This window comes from Mizuhopecten yessoensis, unplaced genomic scaffold, assembly GCF_002113885.1.
Source record: "Mizuhopecten yessoensis strain PY_sf001 unplaced genomic scaffold, ASM211388v2 scaffold9253, whole genome shotgun sequence".
Classification (NCBI taxonomy): Eukaryota; Metazoa; Mollusca; class Bivalvia; order Pectinida; family Pectinidae; genus Mizuhopecten; species Mizuhopecten yessoensis.
In genome coordinates, this window is record NW_018407955.1 from 1267469 (window position 1) to 1283256 (window position 15788).

The 15788-nt window shown below is 36.8% G+C and overlaps 1 protein-coding gene across 1 annotated transcript in view; it reads right to left on the bottom strand.

The window, feature by feature from the left end:
• LOC110457589 (uncharacterized GMC-type oxidoreductase Mb1310-like) overlaps window positions 1-9888 on the bottom strand; it is a 20722-nt gene extending 10834 nt beyond the window's left edge. The window contains exon 1 of the mRNA XM_021508923.1: window positions 9495-9888. Coding sequence (XP_021364598.1) covers window positions 9495-9888 — 394 coding nt within the window. The remainder of the gene's footprint in view (window positions 1-9494) is intronic.
• Window positions 9889-15788: the final 5900 nt, after the last annotated feature.

Here is a 15788-nt window from a genome sequence, read left to right on the forward strand (position 1 = left end):
GCGCTTTACAACATATGGATAATAGTAATGGTTATAATTGTGAAAACAAACAACAAAGGCTTGCAATCACTTTCATACATTTAACAAGCAATGTGCACATAATTGAACAAATAAAAGGGTGGTATTTACAGGACGTCTTTGCAAAGATTCTAAAATGCAGACGTGAGGAGGTGAGTTTTTATGTCCCTCTTGAACTTGACCAGGGTATTTGACTTCCTAATAGCAGATGGTAAGCTATTCCACAACGTAGCCGAAACCCTCCCAAAGCATCTGTTTCCGTAGGTCACAGTACGAGATTTTGGGACACACAACAAAGATTCTGACTCCGATCGCAGTGATCTTGACGGCTGATACAGGGTAACAAGTTCCTGTAGGTACTTAGGTACTGAGGAGCTGTTCCATTCAGTGCCTTGTACGTGTATACCAGAATTTTGTACTGCGACCTATATCGTACAGGTAACCAGTGCAACGAATAAAGCGCAAAAGTAGCACAAAAGAATCGTTCATTTTGGATTCAACAAAGTCATCAAAACCTTTTCGAGATGCTTTTTCTCCTTGGGGGATTCCGCTGGGTTTTGCACGTGTCGTGATAGGGGGCATATGTATTTCCGGTAAACAACGATAAACTAACACCAGTTAAAATATTAAGCAGAAACAACGTTTTGCAGTTTCCGATTAGTCAGTAGATATCCCTTTTATAAATGATGCGACATTTCAGCCGTTTTCCACCAAACATTACCAATCTTGCACTGCAATGAGATTGGCTTACTACTGATTTAACTGCGTCAGGAATGCATGTACAGGTAAGTTTTTTCATTAATTTCATTATTCATTGCAATTTTGCGCCACTAAAATTCTGCATTGAAACGTTACTTTTCAGACAAAGTCAACAATATTTTCAACAAATAATTTCTGCAAAGGTCATTATTGACACTGTTCTTGACATGGGTATACCAACAAATTTCCATATTTTTATCATTTTGAGGAAAAGTTATGAGCCCATCTCATACTATATACACCGACATGAGCCTGTATGAAATACCTTAACAGTAAGAGCTCCCAGTTAAAAGAACACAAGGCGAAACAATGTGACGTCGTGGTTTGCACCGACGCGTCCGGAGAAGGATACGGGGGCTACCTACAGCATGCAGATAGACCAGTCCAATGCGATGTCGTACGCGACACACAGGTATGTAGCACATGGGAATGTTTACCGTTAGACACGGACCATGTTGACACAGACGTCACAGACATATCGCATGAAGGCGTGACGCTTGTTACAGCAGTATTGGCCCCCTTGGGGGACGACACAGGTAGGGTTGCAGATCCCTATGAGGGGCGACCTGCAGGAGGTCTTGGTGATGACGGCCCGAGCGGGGCGCAGCCTCGGGGAGGCCACTGAGATAGTACTCTGGTCCGCTCGGAGGGTCGAGAGTTAATCATCACAGGGCCTAGGCGGCCTTCAGTTGGCCAGCAGTTTGCTTACGGAAGTTCAGTTTCGCAGTACCCCGAGCGAGGGGCGACCTCGTGGAGGTCAAGGGGTTAGCACCGCGGGTGCCAGGCGGCTTTTGGGTTGCCAGTTGGTTGGTTCTCCTGGTATGGGTCGACCCTCAGGGGGTCAGGTACATTTAAAGAGTGTTCCGAACCAGGGACCACCTCACGGAGGTAGTATAATTTCGATCCCTCATGGAGGGGGGCTTCGTGGTGGTCACGCAGTCAGCGACATTGAGGTAGATGTGGCACTCACACAGGGTCAAGAGGTAAGTCTCCCCTCAGTCGGGGATGTGTGCCACATGGACAGCCGCGTATCAATAGGCACGTGGAACGAAAGAGAGAAAACATATAGCTCAACTTGGAGGGAGTTGGAGGCTATGAAAAGGATAATCCTTGACAAGGTAGACTCGATCAGAGGTAAGCATGTTAAGTTATTGACTGGCAACAAGAACGTTTGTTCCATAGTGAAAACAGGGAGTAGAAAATCCGATTTACAAGGTATAGAACGCGAAGTAAATGACGAGTGTCACGAAAATAGCATAGACATCACTGCGCAATGGCTACCTAGGGAAAGAAACGAAACTGCAGATTATTTAAGCAGGTGTGAGTATTGTGACGACTGGTCAGTACAGGCATGGGTGTTTGATTTATGTGAGGCATGCTGGGGCCACACCTAGTTGATCGTTTTGCTACGGATTACAACAGCAAGTGCATATGTTTTAATTCCAGGTGGTGGTGCGTGGGCACCGATGCCATGGATTCGTTCACAGTTACATGGCAGGGGGTAAACAACTACTGGTTAATGCCACCCCAAAGCTCATTTGTCACGTTATAATTATTTCTTTATTTCCTCCAAATTGAAGAGTTACAAAAATGTACAGTGTAGTCAAAATACAAATCAAATATTATTAATTGATACTTAAATGCACATAAATACATCAGTTAACTACAGAGATGAAGAGAGAAGTTAATGAATCTTGAATTAGTTTAGTAAATATAGAAAGAATGGTCTCGTTAACAGCAATTCATACACAATAATTAGAATGCCTGGGAATCCTGAGGTTTCCAAGGGTTGGGGAAAGCCCTACCAACAAGGTCCTCTCAGGCTTACCCACATAAACACACACAAAATAAGAGAAAAAATAGTAATTAGGTAGACATTGCTTTTGTACGTACATTTGTACGTGTTATTTCATTATTAACGCTGATACAACAGCAACATTTTGTCAACAAAAATAGCATTATGCAGTACAAAGGTTACATAATCAGATGAGCTTAATATGTGGGGAAGGCTACCCCCAAGTAGCGGAAGGTTCCTAGAAATATTGTAAGGAATGAACGCTATTGTAAAATATGTAATTCTGTAGATATAGAGGACGAATATCATTTTTTGCTTATTTGTCCTATATACCAAGAGCTCAGATCAAAGTGTATACAAATGTATTACTGGAGAAAACCATCTGTTCTTAAGTTAATACAATTACTGTGCTCAACAAATGTAAAAGAACTAACTACAGGTTTAGCAAATATATATATGATGCCACTAAATTGAGGAAGACTATGATATAATGACATTTAAATGTGTCAAATCTTTTGTCCATTCTCAGCTGCGTTTTGCAGTGTCTGCCAATGTATTTATATTGTTACATGTACACTGATAAGCTGGAAAGCTTAAAGTTAATAAAGAATAGAAATTCCACGTGTCAAACCTTACCTATGGTTATTAATTTGTAATTACACATTGTAATTAGCTTTGCTCTATTGAGATGTGTTCTTGATAATATATTGTGATCTTCTTGATGTCAATTTCTGGACAAAATGACCGCTGAATACATGTGGAGATAACGTCTCGGGCCTGATTTATGTGACCGCTGACCGCATTAGAGAGGGGTGGCTGCTTATTTCAGGTTTATTGTATATATTTTTGTATATCGGGCGGACCACAAACTGATCTCCTAATGGGGGTGGCTGCTTTTTTCAGATGACCGCTCAAGCAGGTTTGACCGCAGTTTGTTTGCCTGCACTAACAAATATAGTATCCATCAATTCTTCAATAAATTCTTCACCTATTCTTTTTAAATACGTCCGAAACGATTTTATCAACTCTGCAGTGATACAAAATACGTAAAACAGTTCGAACAAAGATATACTTGAATAGTATTTAGTATTTACATCGTAAAGCTATGACATATGTATAAAATCCCGAAAACATATACTGTTTAATCTTAAATCAGATATGTGTATCAAGATACATATCGTATCGAATGTATTGTGCTGTGAAAATACAGTTTACGGGGTACAGGGTACGGGGTACGGGGTACAGGATACAGGGTACAGGATACAGGGTACAGGGTACAGCGTAGACTGAAACAATTCATTAAATCATTCAGCTTCGCAAGAATTTGTTGTGTATTGTAGCAAAAAAAAATATGTTTGCTTGCATAAGGAAATAAATGTACACTTTCATTTCGGTTATTATCAATCAAAGTTTAAATAAATTCGACTTGTGAGTTCACCGATTCTTTTTTCAAACACCAGAAACGATGTTATCCACTGTGCAGAGAAAGAAGAAGATATATTTGAACTGTGTTTACTATTTACATCGTAAAGCTACATGTATTGTGTAACTAACATTTAAAGTCAGATATGTGTATCAAGATACATATCGTATCGAATGTATTGTGCTGTGAAAATACAGTTTACGGGGTACAGGGTACGGGGTACGGGGTACAGGGTACTAGAATCAGGTACATCATTTTCCTTAATGACCATAGCTGTTGAAAGGATCTTTAACAATACTACACCAAAACCCACGGACTTCGATAACTAATCTAATTCCGTGACCAAACCAAACCAAACCAAACACCAAGTGTGTATCTATCGAACAACTACTTACCCGTATTTCGCCCTTCGATGCTCTATTATCTTGGCCACTACGTGTGCTACCGGGCACTATTTACACTACCCAATGTACGTATGGTACGTTTCCACTTCAATGGGTTTTACCTCTTTTACTTTACCGAACCCAGTTATAGCGCCTGTGCGTTCTATTTAATGACATGTTCAACGATATTTGACTGATAGCGAAGCCGATTGTGTGTGAATCTTTGGACTTAGTTTATATGTGTATTTATATCTATTTAAAGGGGCTGGTCGAGGAAAAAAATTACAAAATAAATGAGTTTAAGTGCGTTCTCTGGCCTTCCAAAAGTGGTATGCAAAATTATGGCCGAGTTCTGCTTGCAATGTCCAGTTTTGACCACTGAAATATCGGGGAAAGCCCCGCGTAAATTTAGCACAAATCTATTTATATATGTCACGTGGTTGTTTCGAAAGCGAGGCAGTGAAGATATCAACAATAGCACCATGTCGGACTCAACTAGTAGCGGACAAGACAGCAATACTACACGTAAATAATTGTTTTCAAATGTCATGTATGATGCAAGTGTAGTATTCCTACCGATATTTTATTGTTATATATAACGGTATTGATGATAATATCAATAAACGTGGAAATCACTGCAAATCGTCGTCCAATGTAGCGATGGGGGCCCCATCAGGGGTAATCTAAATCCCGTCATCAATGTCATCGTTTCATTTGTAAAGATGTATTTACTATTTTAAAGCAACAGAAGCATATCGTTAATGAAAACACAACACGTGTTTGCCTGGTACTGTCGGGAATACTAATTAAATAATTAAAACGGCCCAAAGACGTATCTAGACCAAACTTGAAGGGAAGAAAACGTTTCAACTTAAAGTAAACAGGCATATAATCACATGGCCACAGAAACAGTGATAAATAGGCATATCGATAGATTATAAACGTGTTTGTTAGGCACAACATCATTTTTTAGATCCAGTTTTAATCTATTCTACTTTTACTGTGATATAAAGAAAGCAGAATGTTTGAATGTACACGAGTTACACATACTAATTGCCCTACAATATTTAATTATGCAATCATAAACCACATAATTATATCATATATATAAAATAAAAATGATTGCATACATATTCTGTGATTTAAAAAAAATCCCTCAGTTATCAAAAAGGCGAATACAAATTAATTCAGGTCTGTTAAAAATAACTGAATCACTGTAAGACTCATGGCTCTAAACTTGGATGTTATAGATGAAGATAGAACAAGGGTTGCACGACCAAAGGTGAAGGTTATAGAGGTCAATTTTGTTGAAGCAGAGTTGGTTGGAATCCATCAAGGAATCACATGGCCACAGTTAAATATCACCTGGTTAAATTTCAAAGTCACATTTAAAATCAAACTTGCTGTATACCTGTATTTGTATACTTTCATCTTTTATCATTATGTAGTTATATATAACCATAACCAATAAAAGTTGGACTATAATAACAGGCATATTGGGCCTTCCAAGGCCTCTCGTCTTAAATAACCCCATACCACGAGGAGTTTAGGTAAAGAACAACTTACTAACTAGTCTCTCTGTATACAAGTCTCAATTTTAGACAAATATTGTCAGTTACGGTTTCTTTGTTGTGTCTACTGATCTTATGAAAGGAGCCGAGAAACTCAAAATGCTTTCATTTTTTGTCTTCAAATTTTTATTGTTCCAGATTAAAATTTACAATTGAAAGCTGCCAGGGTTGGGGCCCTGGAATCAGCTTCTTTACAATAAATGTTCTCTCGTAGTAGGGGTCTTGTACACCATACTTCGAGTCTCAGACAATCATTAGTTCATACATTCATTCATTTTTTGTTTTTTACATGATTTATTCATCCATCTCATTGCTGAAGTTTAATCACACATTCATTATTTCATTCAAACAACCATTTGTCCATGTGTTATAATTATAAATGAGTAGCGAGGGAAGTCTTATTCAATATTGTCTTACATCTCTCTTCATTTTAAAGTTGCCCCACTTACAAGCTTCATGTATGGTATTTTGGTGTAAAATGTAGTCCTGTACATCAATATGTTTTGTATGTTTTTGCTTTGATAGCTACTCCATTGAATATAACCATTATAAACTTCCGAGTCTGATGCATTTTTTCCACACCAGATATATCATATGAGTGAGATGGCTGAGCTCTGCAATATGAAAATAAAAGAAGAATATTATTTACCAGAATCTATGGCTATGCATGTAAGATTCAGAGAATTAATTGCATCAATATGTTTCAGGCAATCTAGTGAATCTACTGTAGTACATATGTAATAATTATAACCAAATATAAAATCTGTTCATCACCCTATCCTACCCTGTGTCTGGGCCCTCTGGGGCCAACTGATAAATATGCATGCAAGTCAGAAAATGTTGTTAGGAACCATAACATTATGGAAATATTGAAATACTGTAACATGGTGGACCCGCTAGTTTTACCGAAACTGGAAATGATACACACAAAATAAATGTAGATTCATCACTGGGCAAATAGAATGTTTGGAAAAAAAAAAACTAGAAACATGAATGCTGCCTTTGCCCTGATTTATTTGCAGTAGACCTTTTCTCAAATCTTGCGAAGTACAAATTATATGGTTTTTACACCAAAAATGTCAGAAAATTAAAGCTTCACACAACCTGATGTCATATTTGTTTTGCATTATTCATTATAATACATCATTTCATGTTTCTTTTGCCTACCACTTGTAATTTTTTAGATTTACCCAAAACTACAGAAAATCTTTAACCAGCAGACGGACACACGGGCGGAATGGGGTAAAACAGTATTCCCAGAAAAAGTCGTACTCGGACATATAATTAAAACTGGTCTAATGCAAAATACAATTATATTTTTTGACCCAAGATCTCATGGCAATGTTTCAATTTTATTATAATTTACCATCTGTATACATACATACAGTACACATTTCACAAGTGTTACTAGCTAAGCCTATCATACATGTGATGTATACATAATATATATTACGAAAATTTATGTGTCTCATTGTGGGTGATATTTTCCATAAAAGTATATACATACATGTACATGTACTTATTCTATATCTGAGACGTTGGACATTAATTATAATGTATCTACAGATAGGCAAGGTTCTTTATGGGCAGGTGTGGATGTAATCATTACCGGTGCCCCTAGGCCTGTAGATGTGTGTGATGCCTTCCTAGACCGAGAAGTGCTACATGTACATTAATTGTAGGTGTCTCCATTGAAGTGCCATGTACCCCCATTAAAGTACCAGGTGGAGCAGTGGCTACACAATGTATACCTGGGTCACTAAAGCACACCTAAAACATGGAAAAAATAAAAAAATATTTGAAAAATAAAATATTCTCCCAATATCTTTTTTATCACAATTTTGCAATTTTAGAAATATCATTGAAAAATTACTGAATTTCACGATACCACCACCAGTGATGGATGCTATATTAGCTATAGAAGTCACATGTACACTCTTCTTGACCCTGGACCAATAAAGGGTGGATGGCTAAAACAGTTCCCCATGAATCATCGTTATCAATGAGAAATATTTAAATACAAGGAGAAGGGTTATAATATTTGTTTTTATATTTACTGTAAACAGAATTCAGGTACTGTCTATTACTATAACATCAGAGAATTTTTCAAAGCAATCAACCAGCAAACACCCTCACAACCCCTTCCGGCGACTTTTATAGGAAATTTCTAACTGGAAATATTTATTTTTGCAGTAGTATATAACAAACTTCATCTTCATCTTTAGACCTTCCTCCGTCAATATTGTCAATATAAACAAAGTTCTATGAATTCAGGATCCATGAACATCATTAAATAATTCACATGTACAGTAGATATGGTTGCAATCACTATCAGCAGAGTATAATCTGTATTTTTACATATACATGTAGCTCTAACATCTTGGATGTAGGAGAATTATAAATAAATTATACTCGTCTGATAGGCCTTACAATTTACTAATTGATGTTATAAAACTCTCATTTTATTTCATAACACTGAAAATAAAGATAAAAACACATGTAAAATAATAAAAATAATTAATAATTTCGAAAACCACCCCAAACAAAATTTTGTTTTGTCTGTACACTAATTTATGTAAAAAAATTACCCCCCAAGGGGCCCCACTGAAAACGGACAAAACAGACGTGAAAGAAAGGTGTCAGTTTCCCATAAATTTACATTTTTCCTGGACACTGATAACATGTCCGCCCTAATAACGTCTTAAAGGTACCGTTTGCCAACAAAATCATTCACATTAAAGTAAATATTTACAACTTATGTTCTATAATTGCGAACAGTTGACAGCCTGGCACGGCACGACGATTTACCCAAAAACACCCCAAAAGACCCCAAAACACATCCAAAAACACCTCACCGATAGCGATCAACTGAAGAAATAGTAAATTATTTTACAAACTGTAACGAATGTATGCAATTTGTTTTATCATCTGCGGAAATACGGAAGTAATTAGTGACTTACAAAATATATCGCTGCAAGTAAAGGGAGGTAAATCGTTCAAGAACGACAAGACAATATACACAACGATGCAATTACAAGTAAGTAAACTCCATGTATTTGTATAAATATTTTACTAGATTTTTCAAAACTTTCAATCAACTTTGAAGGCAATTCCACCACACTCGTCCAGTCAGATTTAAATTCAAAATATTTTTAAATATTTTATTGTTAATACAAACAAACATAATTACAAGTACTACATAAGAAATATAACAGTACATGTATTAATACAACAGGCTAAGCCTATTTAAATATTTTTCTGTCAAACCGATATCAAATTATTTTGATTTCATTCAAATTTTGAATATGTATACTAAATAACATTATACCGGTATCACCTACATTCTTTGATATATAAAGTTACACAGTGAACTACATGAACAATCATTAATACAGAAATCTACAATATAATTAATTAATAAAGTTAGATACCATGATACACATATACGTGATTAATTGTGTATAAGTTTGTTTCTCTGTGGAATACAGTTCACAATTAACATACAAAAGTAAATCGTCAAATGTCTGGATTAACTCTGAAAAAACCCTCTCCTAACCACAAAGAATACTTCCTATTTCCAGCTTCTGAAAAGTGGACAAGTCTATCATCGTAATCGGCTGGGTACTGAAGGGGGATCCTGATGACGCGTGTTCCATATTTCGTCCGTAAGAATCTGTTGATGGCATTCCTCTGCTTGTTGAAAGATTCCGCAGTAAATCCAGGTGCTTTGCTGAAATCTCCGCGTCTACAAATCTCAGCGATGTACACTGCTGCACCCTTCTCTGCCAGTGTTTCCTCGAGCACAGAAAGCCGGTTGAAAATCTCTCTCGGGTTCGAGTTCTGCCGAATATCGTTACCACCCAATTGGATAAAGACAGCGTCCGCATCAAATGCCCTCAAGTATGTCTTCATCCAGTTTGGAATTGTGTCCGTCCTCATTCCTCCTTTGCCAAAGAAGCGGCATTCACCTGGAACCTATACAAATATGCATTAAAGTATAAGAAACGATAGTATTGTAATAAACACCTTGAGTTACTATCTGAGCGTTGAATGTCCCGTAACGGGATATTATTTCATTCACATGTCTTTACCCGTTTTCACTTATATTTTTATTCGGAAAATGTTAGGTGTGTTTATGAACATTTAAATGTTGCAGTATTTCAGGATTCATATACACATATACACTTTGTTGTGTATAATCATCTGCGCAACTGGTGCTATTCAAACTTTTATGACTAAAGTAACAGGTAAATTCATTATACATAATCTATACGTGTCTATTGATATTCTTTGTTTAGGTGCTATTTGAATTCGTTAATAAAAAATCTATCGTCAACGCTGATATTTCTAGTAGTTACCTTAAGATCACCTTCACAGAAAATCCTATTATGTTAGGGCCCATTTTATCGTGAAGAATTTGCGTTGCGTGTTCGTGTCCACCTACTATATGCTGCTTCCAAAGTCTTTATAAAGGGTTGTCCAACGCCCATTGCTTTTTTCTGCGTTTTGTAGTTGACTCTGTATCCGTTCTTTGACGATCTGCGTTTTGTAGTGGACTCTGTATCCGTTCTTTGACGATACCTCGTGCCTGTCATGGCTTTTGCATGCCTTGTTGATGACGCGCATGCGGTAAAATTACATCACTGATCTGGGTCAATTGAGAGTTTTAGACTGTCAGGTGACGATTTAGGATTTCTTTAATATGATTATAATTTTTACTCTTAGGGAGTGAATTTCAGCAAAATTTGAATCGGTATATTTCATAAGAAGGTATTTTAAACATGTGTATGCCATTTTAGCAAACATGACATTTTTTCCCCAACCAGCCCCTTTAAACGTTGCCCGTGTGTTATAACTGTGTAAATATTGCTAAGGAAATCCGCCATTCTTGATCCAAGATGGTGCCATAGCAACCACCTAAACCTACGGCCCCCTCTACCCCACTTCATCGTAGTGTGTGCATTGCGTTACCGACGGAATTATCTGCCACTGTTTTCTATAGATAGGTGTGTGTATTGTGTGTGACGTCATCAATTTGACGTAACCGACAGAATTAACTCCCCCTGTTTCTAACTTTTTACCTTCTGAATTCAGGTATTCTCTCCGGGACACTCTCTCTCTCGATCATTTTTCGCGTTACCACCGGAATTATCTCCCCCTGTTTTCAATAGGGTGCGTGTTTTGCGTGTGACGTCATCAATTTTGTGTTAATGACGGAATTAACTCCACTGTTTCAGCATTTTGCTTCAGATTTCAGGTATTCTCTCCAGGACTCTCTCGCCGCTGTTTTGGTTTTTCTTCTCTTTTCTTTTCTTTTCCTGCTCTGTTTTAATCACGAATTTTCATTTTCCTTAATAATCTTATGCATAAAACATTAAAAACAATAAATAGTTACAACATGCGTTATTTACAATATGAAATTCATGTTTTCGCGTGTGGTATTAAATTGAGATGACATTTTGTTTGTGTAGGAAGTGAGTGTGTCGGTGCTCTGGAAGGTGTTGTAGCAGGTGGTGTTGCGTCCTTGTTTGAACTAAAAATAATAGTTTACACGTAGACAATTCACAATAATACATTAGCTAACGGTATAATAAAAGAGTAAGGTAAGTGATTCTATTTGGACAATATACTTGCAGGGTAGTGTGTAATAATACTGGCCGCTTGCACGTCGTTGTCTATACATTCTTTATGCGTAGGTTAAGGTGGTTGCTAAATAAGGCGCCATCTTGGATCCAAGATTGCGGATTTCCTTAGCAACTACCCCCCCCCCCCCCCCCCCCCCCTCNCGTGTATAATCTGTTTATGAAACAGTGAGATCTTTACTTTTGTTTCTATGTTTCAAAAGATATAATCAACCTTATTAAAACACGCTGACGTTTGTGTTTCACAATTCTTATGATGTCATATATTTTAACATGTTTTATCGACCATTTATTGGTCCTTATGATCTCGTATGTGTTGATGGGTCGTTAAGCATATAATAATATATAACTTTAGCAAAACTATCTGCACCTTCCAACCAAATATTTAACATACAACTCTTCAGATATTTACGATAGTATTCTTCACTGCGTGAATATGACTTGTTTGGTATGAAGTATTTTTTATTAATTATTTTTTAAAAGACACGCTGTTTTGTCATAATTTATGTAACTAATAATATATCAATGTTTGGTGCATGCTTGCCTGCGTGTTAGTTAAGCGAGTCCCGGTTGATTATTTTGCCTATCACTTGAAGTTCTTATAAGATTTTACTGTACAGTTATAGCATTATGCTAGATGCCTTTTAAATAATAATTCCAACTGAACTTATTTAATGCACAAGCCGTTTCCAGCCGTTTTGATTCGTATGGAATGAAACATATTTATTGGTAAAAGCCTCATTGTATATTACAGCTCTCCAATGTCAAGTTACTTAAGCAATTATTATTCTTAAGCTTGACGATTTCGATTTTCCAGTTGTGGAAGTTCCCTTCTTTGATAGTAACATCCCTGTTGCACCAGCAAACGGTGTCATGTCGCAGTTTATTCGGTATTCCAGAGCTTGAACACGATTCCTTGATAGATGTCGACTTCTGACGGCAAACTTGCAACAAAGGTTTTCAATGAGAACTATGGACAAGACACATGGTCGCCAACGTGATCCCATTGGAAATATTCCGTTTTCTCTAGTAATATGAGACTCGAATTTTTGATATACTCATTAGTTGGCGATGCGGTTTCGTAGTCAATACCCACGCTGTCACTTTTGAATTGTCTTATATTTAAAGGGAATGGCAAAAACTGAACGAGAAACTTATATATATTCTTGCAACATTCACTTCTTTTATTCCTATCCCCTTTCTTCTACATCCTCCCCAATACTTTTATTTCACAACTCTGACATTTACCTAACCATATCGTACTTTTAGCCACCGCCAAACACCCCCTTCCACCGTATGTCCACATCCATATACACGTAACTAAATCTCTTAAGGTCATCCATTCTCCTCTTAATATACTGAAAACGTAATTATTTTAGCGCACTCAAATTTTAGGGCACTTCCGAAATTTAACAATTTAGCGCATTTTCTATAGGGAACTGTACATAGGAATTTCAATTCGCGCATTCGTAATTGAGCGCATATTTTAAAGCGCAAAAAGTGCTGAAATCAGTCTACCGATGAAATAGGTACGCTTACAGTTACTACCTTAGATTACTGACCACTATTTATATTTGTGATTCCTTTCCCTTTATTTCTCTCTACTTTAAACTACATGTATTTTTTCCTTTCCAATGACCTTGCTTGGCGATATCATACGTTTGGCTTTGATGTTGAAAGCTTGCCTAGGTAAGGGAGGTAATGGATTATGTCCCCGTGCCGGGACATACCAAAGTCCTTCAAACTTTGTAGTTGTCTGACCCAACTTAACGTTCAGCAATGAAGGAAAATACAACATCTGGTTCATCCATAGTCACAATTATGTGACCGGGCCGATGGTATTTCAGTGAGATAGCACTATAAAGTCGACATCAGATCGATGCTATTGCAAGGAACCAATTACACCAACATACCCTGCACACTTACAACATACATTCATAAAATATACAAATGGACGCACATCCTTAAATGACCACTGAGACCTTAAACTATATAAAACCGAACCAAACTGCTCCCATGACAAATACTTTTACTCCTGTCTGTAACTACAATGTATATCTCTGCCAATCCGGCCCAACTTTTCATTTTAACACCTCCTACATATACAAGCCATGTCTCTTATTTCCTCTTTAAAACCGCAAAGAGATATGGCGGATTGCTATGCCTATTTACCCAAAGCTTTTTACGCTAGTGCGCGCATCCAACCGTGCACTGTTATGACGCGTCCTCAGGTATTTTTATACATGTAGCAATATCGGAATCCCGTGTCTAATAATAGATTATTGTAAACAGACCACATATTTGGTATTTCGGCATTATTTGTTGGTGTTTAAGTACTTGATATAATTACTATTGCCAGTTGGAGGGTAAAACAATTCCTAAATTTCATCAAAAATAGTCTTACCTACAAAGCGTAGCTGTACTGTACACATGTACAGGGATTTGTTGACATGCTTCGATAGAAGTCTGTCGCACTAAATAGTAAAGAAATTATTACTAACAAAACTGATAAATCACACAATATGCTATTAAATTGAAAACAAAATTTTCTATCGAACTAAAAAACCCAAATTGCCTTGTTAAGGAAAATGATCATATGCCTAAATATTTAAAAAAAATAAATAACTGAAGGAGGATTCGAACCTGCACCGTTTATTTTCTAGTCACAAGTAAACTGCGTTACACATTCGGCTACATAGAACATACAGATATTAGCAACATCGGTCGCAGTTTAGAGAAACTTGATCACCCCTGTTTTTCATTATTTTGAGCACTTTCCCAAAGGAGGACCACTTTTCCGTAATACGATTTGTTTTGGCATATTACATCACGGTCACAAAAAGTTTGTTCAAAAGTTGGTCCTTGGATGGGAAAGTGTTGAAAGTATTTTTTTTAAGTCCGGGAAACCCAATCTCTTTCATAGATATAGTGTATATGGCTATATTTGCAGTATTATATTAGCAATACCTAATTTCTCAGCAGTTTAAAAATTGATATTCAATTGGTTTTGAATCTTTTGTATGCATTTTTGCTACACGAAATGTTTTATTCCTTAATTTTTTCTCCCCGTTTTCATAAATGCCGACTTAGGGAAATACGGGCAGTTTTCCGCCATACCTCTTTCAATGATGAAATCTTAAACGGCACATATACTCTAAAATAAAGGAATTTTTGAGTTATTCCTTTTTAAATTATGTGAATACATTGTAACACTTGGTTTATCCTCGATACTCCATGGGTTACGTTCTCTTACGTTCTCTGTCCCCCTGTAATATGTGATAGCAAAATTACAGGCACACAGTTATATATGTAGTTAGCTATTTATTGGTCTCGGGTAAAAAAACACCTGACTAATCACTAGGCTTAAACCCGTTCCAAAGCCTGTCAACTTTATCGTTTGGCGACTGCCAGATTCTTTTAATTTGTATCACAAGGTACCTCACACTGAGCCTTCGGTTTTTCTAGGACGTGTGACAAGGGTTCAGGGAGCGAAAGTGTGCGCAACCCCTGGAGTATCGAGGATGTACGTGGTTTAGGAGGATGAAAAGGGCCTGTTTCCAGTAATGTTAATTCTCCATAGGAGCCTGCCCCCGTATACTTTCTTATCTAGCTCAACTACTGTTTTTTTCTTTTCCGAAGAATAATTTTACACCTTTCCGACACCCAGATTTCATAATTTCAGTGAAAATGTATTTTTATAAAGTTGTCAATTTCAGCATCAAAGACATAAGTTCGTAAATAAAAGAAGGTTATCTCGAAATTGTAATTCGCAACATAGTATAAATTTCTTTTGATAAATATTTCCAAAACATCGTGTTTATTCATAAAACATAAAAAAAAATATTCTCGGATGAAAATGCACTTGCAGAGACACAATTATGAAGAAAAATGCCATAAAATTGCAATTTTCTCCCGTTATATAGTTTTGGATGCAAATTTCCATCAGAAAATCGGATAGAGCTTTACTTGTTTCATATGTGTACCAAAAATCAGCTAATTCCATGTGGTGGAACGTTCTCATATCGCCGCCTGAATGTGGTTGTAAATTGAAAGAAAAGGGGAAATGAGTAACAACCTTGTCTGAAACCCTATTATATAGCTTATTATATACAAACTTTTATATTGAATATCAGAGCGGATATTTTCATGACAGTTTTATGATGTGTAACGACTAAATAAACAGTATCGATATAAAGA